This window comes from Poecile atricapillus, chromosome 4 (genome assembly GCF_030490865.1).
Source record: "Poecile atricapillus isolate bPoeAtr1 chromosome 4, bPoeAtr1.hap1, whole genome shotgun sequence".
Taxonomy (NCBI): Eukaryota; Metazoa; Chordata; class Aves; order Passeriformes; family Paridae; genus Poecile; species Poecile atricapillus.
This window is the reverse complement of record NC_081252.1, coordinates 67,045,504-67,062,967: the sequence shown is the minus strand read 5'-3', so window position 1 is coordinate 67,062,967 and position 17,464 is coordinate 67,045,504. Positions and strand designations below refer to the sequence as shown.

The following is a 17,464-nucleotide window of genomic DNA, read 5'->3' as shown; positions in this document are numbered from 1 at the left end:
ATAGTTCTGGTGATATCATCAGAAAAAATCTCCTAAGAGAATTTGCTTTCTTATAGAAAGATGTCCATGGGCAAAAGAGAAATAAAAATGATGTAGCACTAGAAATTTTGGCATACCACCGCATGCCCTAGGACATGAACTGAAGTGATTACCTGTCTGTCAGCCCTACACGCTCCTCCCTGTTTTCCCATGTAGAAAAAAAAAGCCTCAAAGGACATATTTGACCCACAGATTAAAATTTACTGCTGAAGTTACCCCATATGCATATCCAAAACTTGCTTATGCACATTTATACAGCAAATGAATGTTTACCTGTGACTGTTCATCAGTGAGTAAATGTCCACTGACTAGAACTGAAAAAAAAATGCTATGGCTAAAACTTCTACTGCAAAATAGATGTTTTTTAATATAAGTGTTACAACAAAATATTAGTGCATTTTAAATTATTTTCTGTTGCTTACTCTTTTGTTAACTTGTTTTCCACATTTTAATACTTTCATTTTTTTTCCTAGGACTGAGTAAAACATTAACATAATTTGAAAACTTCAGAATTCGAGGCTTTCACATTTTATTTTGAGTTTTGTGAAATTTGTCAAAGTTTGGAAAATGCGTACCAAATGTTGTAGACTGTTTTTTAATGCAAAGCCAAACAACTGTTCTATGAGCTTTGAAATTTCAGAAACATTTTTGTATGACACATCATAGAAATGTTGCATGTTTTAATATGCCTACTGCCATTTTGCAAAACTTTGGCAATAAGAAGCATTTTGGAGCTTCCATCTTGGCTACATTCAAATTTTATGGCATTTGAAAAAGCATGTTAAAAAGTGATTTTTACGATTACATTGCAAAGCCTGCCAAGTATGAGTAGAGGATTTAAGAATAATAAGGTCATACAAGTGCAAGTGTATGACTTCATATTATGCTAAGTTAAAACTGATACTAATGTACTGTTGCTTTATTTCTTAATGGCTTTTGCTTCAAACAGTATTTATAAGCTGGGTTGGAACTGTTGATTTTAATTAATCTGTTGGAGATGGCCTTTTTAAGCATCTTTTAATATTCTGTAGTTAAAGTGCTTTCTTCTTGAAAAATTAGGACATGCAGAGACCCTATATTAAGAATTACATATTTTTATATGTCTATGTTTTGTACCAAAGAGTTTGTTTATTGTTGCAATGCTTCTTTTTTGAGGAGTGGTATAATTCTTGGCTTACAATTGATAAGTTTCTTGTTGCCAAGTTTTGAAACTTTTTAGAACAGTGTTGATCTACTATGAGTATTATTTATATATAGAAACATATTAAACCATTGGATATCATTAGGGACATGATCAGAAAATCACTTTTAATTGTGTTAAAGCCTCTTTAAAAAGCTGGCCCATCGCTTTTGGTAATGGCTCCTTGGATGGTTACTGACTACCTGTAAGCTACTGATTCATTGCAGCTCCAAGTAAAATGGGGTTACTTAAATCATCATCTGATCATACCCTGTGATGATAATATCCTGGTTTAAAACTACACCATGAATTGAATTTAAACTGTGATAAAGTATAATTACTCTGAGAGAAGATCAATATAATGAGGAAGTTTGCAACATTCTGAATCTTTGAATGTTCAAATGGCATGCTATTTTTGAGTTAAGATGGGTAAAACCCATCCAGAATATAAAAACGTGCACCCATTGTCTGTAAGACTAGAGCCTTGTTTTGTATAAAGAATTAAAAAATCCTGCGTGTGTGTACAGATTTATTAACTGCGTAAAATAGAAGACGTGTTCAAGGCTCAGTGAATTGCAGCTGTTCTAAACTGCAAAACTCTTACAATAGCAATGCTGATGGTCTTAATTATAGTGATGCTAGTGAACATTGCTGCAATTGAAAAAGTTCCTAATTAACATGGGATCTTATTTCAAGGCAGCATTGAAAGAATTGAAGATCTTCATGGAAAATAAATGTGCTGAAAATGTACGTTTTAATGGCATTGCACTTTCTGACAAAAACTTGTCAATTTTGGGTTTTTCCCCAATAGAATTTTTTGAACTCATATCCAAAGCACAAAGTAACAGAGCAGATGACCAACGTGGACTGCTAAGGAAAGAAGACCTTATTCTTCCTGACTTTCTTCGTTTACCACCCACTGGACCAGAACCAACCTCATCTACTCCTGCAGGTCCTAAAGGCCTCAGCAAGCGAGTTTCAAAAAGTGATAGCAGTGATGGATGTACATCACCCAGTGGAAAACAGGAGTCTGTGCAAAACTTTAATGAAAATTCAGTAAAGAAAATGGGTCCCTCAGAAAACAAACATAAATCTGCTTTGGCAGCACTCCACAGCCAGAAGACTTTCAGTGCTCCTTTTAGCCCTCCATTGTCTCCAATTCCGCACGCACAGGAGAACAATGCCACGGTGTGGAAAAGGCAGTCCAGAGAGTTGCAGGCCGAAGGCATTCAGATGGTAGATGATGAAAATGTGGCAGACTTGACTCTTGTGGCTGAAGGAGATATTAGTAGCCCTAACAGCACTTTGCTACCACCGCCACCACCAACGCCACTGTCAGACATCAGTAAGCTCACGGAAGCCAACTATCCACCCCCAACTCCTTTTGCAGGTAATCAGGAAAAATCTGGATATCAAAGATCCAATTCAGGTATTTCTAGATTTTAATAGTGTTTCCTTTTGTGTAAAACTACTTTTCCTTGGCACTGTTAATCAGTATTTGGCACCCATTAAAACAACAAAGAAAACTCTCTCTGCACCTTAATTTTATTTTTTTTTTTAACCAAAAAAAAGAAGGGAAAAATATTTTAATTGCCTTAGTCTGTTCTAACTGTAATACTTCTGGTTGCCTTTAACAATGTACTTTTGTTTGGATTTGGCATGTAACCAAAAATGGCCACATGCAGACAAACCTCTGAAATACATCCACGTGCTATAATTATCTCATTCACCCTCAGAGTACAAAACAGGGTATCAGCATTTTGAGCTCCATAGCACTGTTGTGTTCCAGATTTTCTGATCCATTTCTCATAATGAGATACATGATTAGGGTTTGGAAGTTTGAGTACTTTAATAAAAACCCTAATTATGTGTTGAAAATTGCAGTATTGTTTATGATTAAAATTTTAAATGGATAAGCCTCAACTTAAAATATATTTCGCTAATGAATTTGTTATTTGTGACTCAAAATAAAAATGTTATCTTTTTTAACCCGTACTTTGCTACACAGAGAAATAGATTGCATTTATCACAGTTTCTCCCAGAATATTCACATATCAAGTAGCTTTCTATTAGATAACTTTAAAGAAAATATGTAACTTTTTTAGGATGTAAGTTTCATGGTCTAGCAATATCCCAGAGCAATATTAGCCCAAGGCTGAAGTATGGAATTTCTTTATAAACATGGACTCTAATAATAATTGCTATTACCAGAAACAGGAATTTGAAGACAATGGGTGTCGTGACATTGACATTTTACAGTCATTGTACTGTGCATTTTAATGTAAAATATAAGAAGAGGTATCTATGTGCTACATTTATTTTTGATGTTTCACAAACATATGGTGCCATATTTGTATGATCACATTTCTTTGTGATGTGGGAATATACATTTTAATTATTTATCTTTTTACACAGAGTATTTGATACTGTTCTTTATCTGTATGGTTGATGATTTGTAAATACTTCTTTGGTTGTTGGATGCTTATAAATGGCAATGCAAATTATTTCATCCTCTTGGTATTTTAAAAGCCAATTCCTTTATTAGTAGTATCTGAGAAATGTTCTATAAGCGCTACCACTTAATTTCTGAAACTGAGTATTGGACGGACTTGTAACCAGTGCCTATGAATAACAGAACCACAAAATGTACTTCAGACATATTGATGTATATATGCATAGATATGTGTTGGTGTCTTTCTGATAATATGTCAAGTGTACAACATAGGTATCGATTTGCATATTTTTCAGTGAGAACTGTTAAAAAAACCATTTGCACTTAAAAAAAACTTCATGAATTTACAATATTTTAATGCATGCCATAAGTTTCTGTGTAACCACTGAGCTGTAGCTTTCCCTTTTCTCACTTTCTACTTTTTACTTTGTAGAAATCTTTGTGTAGTTTTCACATGTGTTTTGTATCCTTGTTCTCTCAGGAGTAATAAATTCTAGCTCTAGTTACGCAAACTGGTTTTAAGCTTTCATTTTCTTCATTACTTTAAAAATTCTTTCAGTCCTGGATTAAGAATTCTGATTGAAATTACCTTCTTATAACAAACAGATAAATAGATATGAAGTAGCAATTACCATGAGACAAAGCTGACAAAAGTTAGATTTTTTTAATAATTTAGACATCAAAGGGAAAATACTGTCTTGAGATGCTGAGGGGTCACATGTGAAATCCATAGGATTGGCATGTGCTCCAGAAGCCAGATAAGACAGGAGATTCATTTTCAATTAGTCATAACAGGAACTCCTGAAAGGAGAATTTCTTCTGTCTTTGGGTTCTTGGGCTAAACTTTATATTCATTACTTTCCTTCTTATTTTAAACTAAAGCAACTCTTGCCTGGTCTTTAAGGAGTGAGCTGGTGATCTCAGCTCATTTGATGTGGAGTAACCAAAGTAACCACCTCTCTATTTGGTAGTCTTGGGTAAGCAATGAGGGGTTGGTTGTTGAGTGCTGGGGATCACACTACTCTTTTCACTCTTTGGAGATGGGTCCTACATAACAGCACTGTGAAGCCTAATTAAAAAAAAAAAAAATTCTGCAGAGAGGCTTGTTGTGCTGTTAACTAGGTCTCATTGTGTTCTGGGGGATGAAAATCCAGTTTTTCCAAAAGTCACTGTGTTCCCACATATTTGTGGGCCTCCATGAAAGAAAAGAAAGCAGCTGAAAGTCCTTTAGCAGTTCCCATTCTAAAATTATTCAGAATTTTTCACAATAAATAGCTAATATTTTATTATAAGTTCCATATTGAACTTAATTTTTTAAAAATTGATTTTAATTAGCATGTATTCCAACCAGTGTTCTCTACTTTCAGTGGTGAGTGGTGATTGTGTCTTATCATTTTGTCAGTCACTCATGACAGTAAGTAATCAAACTAATTTTGCAAAACTAAAGATCTAAATTTCTTTTAGCTTTCTGACAAACCAGATTTATTTTTTTTTTAGGAATAACAAAAATTGAAAAAAAACCAAAAACATTCCTATTTTGCTACAATCTTATTGCATATATTAGCTGCATTCTGTGCTCCTCTCACAGCATGCTATTGTTTAATGGGAACTGTATCCTATAAAAGAACGGTGATTTTGTGGAAAAAACACAGGCTAAAACAAAAATTTTCTCTTTTCGTGATTGGAGTTTGCATGGAAAGGCTGTTTGATGATGTACATAATTTTATAATAAAGACTTCTGGAAACTCTCCAGTCGAGAATCGAAATCTCAGGGGACTAAATCATTAATAATGGTTGCTTTTTTAAGTGCTTTAATGGTTCTTCATTCGTAACCCCTATCAATGGAACTTGCATTTCTGATTGGTTTATTCAATTAAAATGTTGGGATATAAAGAAAAATAATGATTACATAATTTGAGGAGGTCTCTATTCTTGGTTCCAAATTGGCCTAAGGACAAATCATGTGCGTGCTTACCCTGCTCATGTTGGGCTTATAAATGCTGGGAAAAGGACAGGGAGGAATGAAGGGGTCCCTCAAGTTCTGCAGGGGGCAGTTTGCTGATGTTGTAAATCCAGGCCAGTGTCCATCCCTCTAATGGGTAACACTTGAGGTTTTTTTCACTCGATGATCTAGAAAGCAAAATATGAACAATGGAAGGCAGTAAAATAAGGTTTGCATTGCTCTGATGCACTCAGAGCTTTTGAGAACACATTTTCAAACTCAGTTCTTAACTTTCTGAAATAAGTGAAATGTTTTTATACTGTATTAATACTTAGCTATGAAGTAAATAGCAAATCAGTTAGCAACACAGGAATCATTACTGATTCTAGTTGCGTTACTCATCAAGAGAAAATGTCTTTATTTTGAATAAGCCTGCTAGTTCTGGCAAATTTCCCATTTTAAAAATCAGAGGTTTCTGGGATCTGAAGACATTCTTTCATGTCTGCATATAATGGTGGTCCCATCTGTGGAAGAAATAATTATTGTGTGATGTGATTGGCTTGAAGTGATGCATTCATTTTTTGAAGTGTTAAAATGCTGATTTGATCTCCTTGGCTTTTTTTTTTTTATTTTTTTAATTTGTTATATAATTTTCTTATTTTAATTGCCTGGTATAGTCTGGGTACTTTGAATTTTGTCCAGTTTTTCCCAAGGGGTTGGGAACTTGTGTTACCCAAGTACAAAATAGCTGCCATGGGCAGCCTCCCAAACCTTTAGTCTCCTCAAGAGCTGTGAGTATTAAGCCACAGGCCTTGCATTGGGTTGTTTATTCAGCAATATTCCACTGCTCTGAGTTGTTCTTGATGGTTTTTGCCACTACTACAAAGTAGGTGGGCATTTAGTCATGATAGCAACTGGGCTTTTCATGGAATCCCATTTCATCCTGAAGTAAGACAATTTGCAGCAATTCAGATTGAAGTGCACAGACTGTAGATTTGAGACCATCAAATTGTTCTTCCTTCTCTTAAAGAAATTCCTGTTGTTTTGGGGGCTTTTTTTTTTTTTCCAGCTAGGATGAGAATTATTCTCAAAATGACACTACAGTTAGTGGAATTGTCTACCAAGTGTGAAGGTCCTTTTTTTAAGGAGATGTATAGACTGGATCGAGCAATGCAATTGAAAAGTGTATACAAAACTACCTTTTAACAATCATACAATGTCATTGGTTAAGATAGAGAAAATAAAAGCATTGTGAACTCTATATAATTACACTTTAGTAAAATGTCTATGAAAGCTAAAGAATTAATTTAAGCAGTCTAAAGTTATATAGCTTTTTTTTTTTTTTTTAAGAAACAGCTTTGTTTCTGAAATAGATATGCAATTGTAGACTCAAAATAAACTTGCTTCCTTTCTTATTGGAAAGAAATCTTTCAGAAATGGAATAGTTAGTACCAGCGCTAGGATTTGTTGTGAAAGATAAATTATGTGGAAATAAAATGCAGGGTAGCCTTCAGAGTCTGGGACTGGCTATTGTTCCCAAAGCCAAAAAATTTAAAAAATAAAAAAAAATAAAAATTCCCCAACTGCTCTTTTAAAATTATTCACAGAGAGGATGCAGTACTCTACAGCTGGAGAATAGAGATCAGATAATTAGACTAGAGATGAGTGGTATTTCTGTGACTTTCACTTTTTTGGCCACTAAATTTTTCAGTTCTAATGTTAATGAATTCCAAGTGCAAAAAAAATTTGTGACAGTTAAGGAGATTAAGAGGAGATTAAGAGCAACATGTCTATCTTCAAAATTTGAAAATAAACCTTTGTTTTTGTAATAAGTTATGTAATATTTTACAGGACTAATATTTTATATAATCTCTTAATTCATGTGGCATATTTTAGAGACAGTTCAGTGGTGTTTCCTGTGTAAATCAAGATAACCACATGAATGAAACATAAAAAATTAAGAAAATGAGGTGATTATGACTTAATAGATGTAAGAATAATGTAAAGCATTGTTTTTAACAAAGGCTGTTTTCTTGCAGTAACTTACATCTGTTACTGGTTCTGTGTAAATTTATAGAAGATAATTGGATTCTGGATCAATATAAATAAATAAGTACTCATGAGAATCCAGAAATACTAAGGTTGGGATGTGTTAATCTTCTTTTAATCAGGGTATGATTAAATGTGAGAATTACATGTAGTACACGTTGTGATCAACAACAAAAAGATGAGAAGGATAGTTTAGAGTAGACAAATGGGAAGCAAGGAGGACCTTGGGGGATGATTATTTGAGATATAAACTTATTCTGATCCAGCAACAAGATTAACAGTTTAGAAAGAATTGCAAGTTTTATCACCAACTGGATGAAATGTTAGAAAAATGACAGCTGCCCTTTGAACCAAATGCACAGGAGCTAAACCCAGATCTAGGCCAACCTTTGGCAGCATTTTGATGATGAAATGAACTTTGATGAATTATTGGTTGAAATGTAACTGGTAGTCCAGCAAAACCACATTTTAGACTTTCATAATTGAAAAATAACCTAATGAATGGCAAATTAAATTAAAATGGATTCAAGTAATTCAATCCACTATTTCCCAACAAAGGGCTCTCTGCAACAATTACACCTGCTGTTACTCACCACTGATGGAAAACCAAAACAAAGTTTAATAATAAATGCTGGAAAATCACACTGGGGGCTGAATATGTGTAGGCTGCTGCAGAGTTGTTTTATCATGTCTACTGCTTGGAAAGTAATCAAAAACTGTTTCAGTTTTAGCAGTGGAGAAATGGAAAGTTTGAGCAAATTGCACAGTGTTATTGAGTATGTACATATCTGATGTCTGCCTGGATCAAAATTCAGAACTTTTAATTTAATTTATTCTTGGACTGCCCCTGGCTTTTGAATTACATTGTGTGCAGTTCCCTTCAGCTGTGGACATGAAGGGTCCCTGCCTTGAGCAAACACAGGTTGCAGTGTTCCCTCTTTGGCATCTGTGTGTCTCTAGTGAGCTCCCTCTTCCATGTGATGTTCCAAATCTGTCTTTCTGAATAATGTTTGGTGCTTTGTTCTTCTCTTGAATGCTTTGGAGATGACTGCAATGAAAGGATTTCCATTTGCCGGTTTCTAAACTTAATGCTGCAAATGTATTCCCAAAATTCCCAGGAAAAAGGTAAATAAACTGGTAATGTAGAATATTGCTGCTTTGTAGAATAACCCATTTCCTGGCTCAATGCCTTCATTTTACTGAGTCAGATTTCAAGGCACTGAGCATATGCTGTAGTTGCTGTTTCATCATGCAAGAGAAATTCAGCATATAAAGTCAAATTTCCTTTGAAAAGATTTAGCATAAACTGTAGGTAGGAATCTTTTATTAAATCTGCTTTCTTCTTGGTGCTGTATCAATTAGGAGATAAAAAGAAGGAAACTGCCAAAGAAAATTTAACCTGTGGTATTCTAAAACTAAAATGTAAAGTATCCTTTTCCCTTCAGAAGCATAAGTCACTTTACAAACTTAAAAAAAAAAAAATACAAAGATACTTGCAGTAGTAACAGTATGTCAGCCAGTGTTGAAGTCATTCATCCACCACTTAAAAGAATCTGTGTGTGGGAGGGCTAAAATGTAGAAGTAACATTTCCTAACAGTTTAGGACAGGATAAGTGTCTTTCCCAGACTGCAGCTGCCAGACTGCATCCGTGTTAAGAAGTTATACTGACATATTTCAGGACACTGAAATGAACACCCACTATAGAAGTGACCATCACAGGGCTCTTTTTTTCAGCCTCAAGTAAGAAAATGCTCTCCCAGGCAGTGTGATACCACCTTGGGACAGGCTCCATGGAGTCAGAGACTGGAAGAGTGTCTGCCCAGACTCCCATGTTCACGGCCCATGTCCCCAGAGCCTTTCTGCTTTGGAGACTGAGAATGACTGATGACATTTTGGGGGTGGTATATGTCTGTAAATCACCAGTTCCAGGAGCTGCCCCTGAAAACTTCAGGCTTCTTTTCACAAGAGTTACATTCTAAGTTTTATGGAGTACTTCAAACAGATTTTTATCTGCTGTAAGTCAGTACAAAATCAATCAAAATTCCATTTAACTGAGATCAGATCCTCTCTCTGACATTACAAGTCAAATGCCTGGGGTCAATGATATGAAAATCAGTAGGATATTCTTGTTATCTTTCAGTAGAGCTGAGAACTATCTAAATAGTTAATGATTTTGGCAAGAACAGTAGGATTTTAGCAAAGGTAGAATGATGAGTGAAACACTCAATTTACATGAAAGAGGTTTTATTAAAAATCACAACAAAAATTTAGTGCATTGAAAATACATGAATTCATGGTATAGAAGCAATATAATTGCAAGGTGTTGTGAGAAGACCTTTAAATCCCCAAACATCTGCATTACACTTAGGGTTATATGATCCTATCATCTACATTTTTGGCACTTAATGCTGCTCCTGAAATTTCCAGGTTTTTTGTGACCTCATCCCTGTGTGGAATTTGGCCAAATGCTCCCTTATTCCTAAACTACTTGGAAGACAATGTCTTGTAATTCTTGCTTAGATATTAAAGTTTGAGGAATATTTTGTACAGAAGATTTCCCTTTGTTTTTCTTTATAAAGGTAGTTCTCCATCATAATAATGTTAAATTTAAAGTGCTCGAGTAATACACAAAATCCAAATATCACAAAAAGAGAAACGTTGGTAACAAAAATCAGGAGATCAACCAAAACAGTCCCTGATTGTAGTCACCTTTGGAAAAATGCAGATGGGTGCAGCTAAGCCTTCTAAGCAGTCATTTGCCTGTGAGTCTGTAACACAGCAGAGCTCTGGTTTAATGACAAAAGATGACTTCCCATCTTTAAATCAGCTGGAACATATTAATGAAATCAGACTGAAAGAAAATTCCCTGAGAGCTGTGTGGAATGCTTAGCAAGTGAGGAGATTACCAATAGGTGTGAATGTGGTATTCCAGCCTGGAAATGTACCTGTGTGACTGCTGCCATAAGCAGTGTCTTCCTTTCTCTACTGAAGTTAGGACATCTGAGAGATTAGATCTGGGAGAATGTAATGACATTCCTGACATGCTTCATACATGACAAAGCATCTACAGAGCTCTCCATGGAGGTATTCATCACTTCAGTCAAGAATATATAAAGAGAAATTTTACCTGTGAGTGCCCCCTGCACCTTAGAGGGTCCCTGCACAGCTAAGGGTCTTCAGGTATTTGTTACTCAAAAAGAAAATGTGAGAAGGAGACCAGTGTAAAAGTGTTGCAAACTTCTTTGAAACCTCATCATAAAGCTCCACTGAGTACATGCAAATCTTGAGTCTACTTAAAAACTTGTGGGATACATTTATACATAAGCTGGTTTGGCAGATCTCACCTATTATTAAATAGTCTTGCTCCATAAAAGCTTTTTTCTTAAAAAAATGAGGAAAAAAATTATATTGAAATAGTTTTTCTGTGTAGTGCTACTCTTGAAAGCATCTTCCTTTTTGGTGAAGATGAGCTAAGATCTTTTCTACCCTAATAGGAAAAATGAAATCATCTTCACAATATCATCCCTTAGTAATTCCATATTCTTTTGAACTGGTATTTTAGACAAGATGTTCTCTAATACTGCCCTGCCTCTAGCAGTAATTTATTTGATGCTACAGAGAGATTCCTCCTGAAAAGGACATTAATGGAAAAATATGTTTATAATGTGGATGTTCTTGTTCAGATGAGCTTATGTCCTGTGAAGCCTGAGAGCAAACATTGACCTTATTTTTGCAGTGTTCCTATTAGACAACTTGCACACCCAGTTGCTTTGTGTGGTGATTCAGTGACACCGTAATTCTAAGACTAAATGGCATTTCTTATATTTAACTGCAGAAGGGCTTAACACCTAAATAAATAAATACAGCAATACTTGCACCTTCTGTAGTGTTCCTCAGCAGGAGTTTCCAGCTCCTTCATCTCTTGTGCTCTGTTAATGCAGGCTGCATTTTTTGACTGTGGAAAATGTTTCAACCTAGTCCAGGTCAGCAGATACGAGACCTTCCACCCCAATCAAAGATGTGCCTTTACATGACACTTTAGAGGAGGATGCATTCTCAGTGCTAGGACAGCTGGATGACTCATACTCTGTCAATGCCATGTATTTGTGATAATTTGTCATTAGGAGGCATTTCAGCAATTTGTAGCTCTTTCAAAGCAACTTGAAAGGAGAGTCACAGGTCTTCCTCAAAGGGCGTAGAATAGTAGATTAAAGAGATCAAGAGAACAATTTAGTACACTCATGTTAAGATAAACATTCCAGAACAGAAGAACAGCATTTTGCAGCACAGCCCATGCAAGCAGCAGTTAAATTTTAGCCAATATTCAGTTTCAGTAGGGAGATTTAAACACAAAGTGTAATATAGTCCCATTAAATGTTAGCTGCTATTTAGTAGGCTGGAGTCATGCTGGGCTAACAGGGTTGGGAGCTTTCTGCCTCTCTCTGCTCAGCTGATTTGTTTGGAGTTTGATCTAATTCCTCTGAAAAAACAGCAAGCATTACTGAGTGAAATAACCACATTATTCATGTGGAGCTTCATTGTAGCTAAAACACTAAACATTGCACTACTTAGGATTTTAACTTATTTTTCTTAAATAGAAAGCTTTAAGCCTCAAGAAGACCCTGGAGTGATTTGATTGAAACTGTATGAAAGTGCTTTTTTTGTCTTTTTCATTTGCATTTCCTCCATTCTCCATATCAAAAAGTTCTTGATTACGGTGATTACACATGGAAATTTCTTTTCCTTGCATAAAACTCCACCAATCACTTTGTGGGATAAGCACAAATAAAAGATTTGAAAGACAGGTATGGGATTTAACCACACCAGTCTTATGGGATTTATGTGGCTAAACATGCTGGTCATGCACTTGCATGTACTGTGGCACAACATTTGAGAATGCTTTGTGTAAAGCATGTCAGTAAGATGGTGTCTTTTAAAGGACGGATAAGAAGATATATGGAAAAAGGAAATGATATATGAAATGGAAGCCCCCTACTCAGACCTGCTTTTGTGGCTTGAAAGTTTCTCTTTTTTTTTCTTGGCTCTCAGTCTGATCTTATAAAAGCAGTTCTCTGTCTCTGAAAATGTTGCCTCTCTTTATAGCATTTTAGGGGGAACCTCAACTACGGAAACCATGTTGTTAACTGTGGTACAAATCCTGAAATCAACTCCTTCATCCTTCCTTTCTTGCTGCTGTTGACACAGGCAAATCAGCTTCTGTGCATTTGCTTTAAGAAGCTCCTTGTCCTTTGCAGGGTCATATCTAACACAAAATTGGCTTTTGGCAGTGCAAGGGTTTAAACTACAGCTGTCTTGGGACAGCGATGATTTTGTGTGTGTAGTCTAGAGAACCGGCCTGAATCCTGGCAACTGTGATTTTAGATGTAACTCAGGTGTTTCTTGAGTGTTTAAAGCCCTCAGACCTCTGAGGGTTGTGCAGCCCTTCAGAGGGACCTCAGTAGGCTGGAGAGATGGGCAGAGAGGAACCTTCTGAAATTCAGCAAGGGCAAATGCAGGGTCCTGCACCTTGGGGAGGAACAAGCCCATGGCCCAGCACAGGCTGGGGGCTGACCTGCTGGAAGGCAGCTCTGCAGAGAAGGACCTGGGGGTCCTGGGGGACACAAGGTGTCCATGGGCCAGCAGCGTGTCCTTGTGGCTGGGAAGGTCAATGGAGTCGTGGGGTGTGTTAGGAGGAGCAGTGCCAGCAGGTCAGGGAGGTGATCCTGCCCCTCTGCTCAGCCCTGGTGAGGCACATCTGCAGTGTTTGTGCAGTTCTGGGCTCACAGGACAATGAGCTCCTACAGCGGTTCCAAGCAAAGAACTACTAAGCTGGTCAAGGGTCTGGAGAATCTCTCTTAGAAGGAAAGAATCAGGGAACTGGGCCTGTTCAGCCTCGAGAAGAATCAACTTGGAGGAGACCTGAGCCATGTTTATAAATATCTAAGGGGAGGGTGCCAGAGGATGGAATCAGGCTCTGCTCAGTGGTGCTGAGCAATGGAACACGAGGAAATGGGCAGAAATCAATGCACAGGAAGTTCCAGTTGGATATGAGGAAGAACTTTACTGTTCTGAGCACTGGAACAGACTCAGGCTGTGGGGTCTCCCTCACTGGAGATATTCAAGAACTATCTGGACACAATCCTGTGCCGTGTGCTTGGGGATGATGACCTTGCCTGATAGGGAGGTGGGACCAGATGCTCCATGGGGTCCCTTCCAACCTGACCCATCCTGTGATTTGGTGATTCTGCCAAGTTGTTTCCTTTATTCTTGTCTTGTAAATTGTGGCCCATAATTGTTCTGTTGCGGTTCAGGACAGTGAACTGGAACTTCAAGTAATCCCTTACTAGTCTGCTAGAGAATTAAGCCCTAGCCAAGTAAAATACTATCTCAGCAGGGTCTTAAAGACTAGTTCATCTGAGGGAACATCTCCCATTCTGTCCCAGTGGAAAGTCTGTATTCTCCCCTTTCATCTTTGGGTTTGCTGGTGTGAGAATTTTTTTGTTCTAGACGTGTACAAAATTATACTAAGTAGTTATTTTTAATGGAGTTTTTTAAAAAACTCTGAAAAATGCTACATTAAGAAGATACAAATTTGTATTTGACATTTATCTTTGAGTTTTAGTGTTTAGTTACCTACATGGTACATCAATAAGTCTCTTTGATGGACGAATATCCAGCTGACTACCATTAGGGCCTCAAGAAGGTTGCAATATTGAAAACTGCTAAAACCAGAAGGTACGTAACTCTCCTGTTTTGTGTTTTTTTAATTCTTCTGTTAGGTGCAAACAGAAAGAAAAATGATTCACAAGGGACTTCAGGAAACTCCTGTGAGCAGACCTCTCACAAAGCAAAGCCCAGCAGAAGCTTTAATCCTCCTGGTGTGAGAGGGAACCCCAGAACGGAGCTCCCTGTAAACAGGATAATCGATGTGGATGGGGTCAAACTGGAGGACTCTGGCACACGCTCCTGTGATGATTCTGAAGGCAACCTCAGCTTTGAAGGTTACATCTCTGAACTGAGATCTTGCCAAGGGAGGATGAGGACTGGAGTTTACAGGACATCAGATCTTCCATCTCTGATAGCTGTCAAGAGTGAGAAGAATAAGGCCACTGAGAATCAGTATAAAGCTACTTTTGTTTAAATCTCTGCTTTTAATTAAATTTTCTGGTACTTTGCTTGGCATCAGCAGCAATGGAGATATGTCTTAGAGATGTGTTTCTGCAAGATATAAGTGGTTTTCAATATCCACTTGCCTTCAAAGAACCTGCTAGAGACCATCACTTCTGATATGAGTTGGAAGCCCTAGAATGAAAAAGTAGCATTCCAATGAAAATACCGAGCTATTTGGTTTTGCTTTTTTCCATTTCTGTATTATTTTCCCTGAGATGATTCCATTGAACAGTGCAATTAAAATTATGATTTCGACCTCTGCTCTTCTTGTCTTTATTACAGACAAACTTTTTATTTAAGATAATTTCAGTTTAACCTTCTAATGGTTTTCCCTTGTCTTCAGGCTTCCCTGTGTTTTAGTACATTTTTGAAGTGTAGGTAAAATTAGTTACTGGTCTAAAAAAGATTAGGAATATTTTCTTAATATTTTCCTGTTTCATAACATTTGGGAAGAGGTCCAAGTGGAATTCAGTCTTGTCTAATGCATTGCCTAGATATATGCAAGAAGACCATAGTTATACAAGCAGCAAGAAGCAAAACAACAGCAACCCAACAAAAAAATAAAACCAAACAAATTAACAAACATACCACCACCCAACAACAACAAAAAACAAAACCAAAATTGTGAATTTCTTGTGCTGGGAATAGTAGCTGCTTTTGTAGCCAGCACTGGTGATGTTTCCATACCAGAGATAAATATCTAATTACACAGTGGTGTGATGGTCATTGGGTCCCTCCTCATCACTGCTCTCAGTGCCTTTTCACTTGGGGAAAGGTAATTTCGTTATTGCTCCTTTGATAAGGGTTCAGTGCCTCTCATACTTGTTGTTCACTGTATTTTATATTTTATATTCATTTTATCAGTTAATTTTCTAGCCTTAGGTGGAGTTTTATGAAGGAAAAGATATTTAAGACTGCTGAACATGTTGGTTTTGCCACCTGCTCCTTTTCCTCCATAACCATTTCTTCAGGAGAGGTTACAAGCCTGGACATGCAAAAGGGTACACGAAGAACTGAGAGTGTTGGAAATCTGCTCATCACATTGAGTGGATATAGAGAGTTCTGGGGGTTCACTGCTTTTTATTGTGAGACTTAAAAAGCCATGCTACATATCTCCTGGACTGCAGATCCACACAGGCAGGAGGTGCAAAGCATCAAGGTAAATATTGATTAATTCCTCTTTCTCTGCTCCTAAAACATACCAAGAATCATAAATTTTCTGAATAGCTGAGAGTACTGGATGCTGTAATTCAGTTTCTTAAAATCAAAGGTCATACAGATCATACAAAAGTATGATTTTGTAATCATAAATTAAGATTCCAAAAGCTTAATCTTAATGCTTAAGTGTTACATCGAATTTTCCAGTGAGATTAAGGGATACCCATTGGCTTTCATATTTTATTATTTTCCTACTGGTAGTTGATTTTGCTTTTGATATTGTGGAAAAATCCTTGTTGATATTAGACTCAACTCAGTGTGGGCCTGAATGAAGGTATATGCTGTGAAAATAGCTGTACTTTTTAAAACTTTCAAGCTTTAAACTAATTTTAGACTCATGATAAAATCGTGGTGGTGTAATGATTACTAGAGATTTGGGAAACACAGCTGGCAGAACACAGCCCAGTGATCTGAAAAGACTTAAATATTTATGTATTTTTAAAGAGGTGGTTTTTTTGTTTGTTTTTTTTGTGTGTGTGTGTTTTGGTTTTATTTGGTAGTATTTTGCTAATACTTGCCCTTGAGCATATATTTTTTTTTCACAGATAAATGGATATATGGGCATAATTTTTTCCCATCTTCTGGAAAATTAATAGGTTTGTTCTAATCAAAATTAAAATTACAGCAGTCAAACTCAAGAGAGGGCTTTTTGACCTGGGATACACTTCGATGTTTTTGTGTCTTATCTGACAGATAAAAACTTGAAATTCAAATGCAATCATTACAGTCTTTTATTAACCTCTGATCAATATTTTAGATGAAACGAGGTTGCTTATCTTAAACTGTGCAAGGGCACTCAAGTTACTGGGAGAGAGCAATACAGAATTCATCTGGAAAAAGAGACAGCTGAGGGGAGATGCAAGAACAGCTCAAAAGCCTTGAGTGCCGTGGAGGGGGGATTGACTTTCACACTCCTTTCTAATGCAAGGGTTAGGGGCCAACAGATGAAGCTAAGAGAAGCCAGGTGTAAGTCAAAGAGCTTCTCCTCCATCCTCTTCTGTTTTCTGTCCTCAAGCTGCTGTGCTCAGAAAAACAAGCAAATGGAAGTGCTGTTCATAAAATCTGGGTGCAACAAAATGGATTTGACTGTATCAAGGATTCAAAGGGAATTTGACAACATGGGAGTCAAGCTGTGTGCAGGAAAATGAAGTATGTGAAAGAATGGAGTTTTCTTTAACCTAGAGAAAATTCTTGGCGTAATGCCTGGAAATCCTGAAAACAAAGGGACATGGGAAAATCTGTTTCTCCCCATGCCACATTGACATGCCAGTTAATGGCAGATTGTTTAAAAGAGTAACTTCTTAGCTAGAACTAATATAAATTAATTCCTTAGAAATTAATAATACTAGCTTTCCTTTCAATATCTGGCAGAATATAAAAGCTAAACCAGCTGGAATCAGGAGTTAATAAAAA

General features: G+C 36.7%; 1 protein-coding gene across 7 annotated transcripts in view; it reads left to right on the top strand.

The window, feature by feature from the left end:
* The window catches only part of RGS12 (regulator of G protein signaling 12), an 84,391-nt gene extending 69,305 nt beyond the window's left edge, over positions 1-15,086 (top strand). For 3 of the 7 annotated variants that reach the window (XM_058838317.1, XM_058838324.1, XM_058838323.1), the window contains 2 exons: positions 2,031-2,648; positions 14,443-15,086. In XM_058838317.1, the coding sequence (XP_058694300.1) occupies positions 2,031-2,648; positions 14,443-14,804 (980 nt within the window). In that variant the 3' untranslated portion in view covers positions 14,805-15,086. Of the gene's footprint in view, positions 1-2,030; positions 2,649-14,442 lie in introns of those variants that run through there. The other 4 variants (XM_058838318.1, XM_058838319.1, XM_058838320.1 and 1 more) reach the window with 4 other exon arrangements.
* Positions 15,087-17,464: the final 2,378 nt, after the last annotated feature.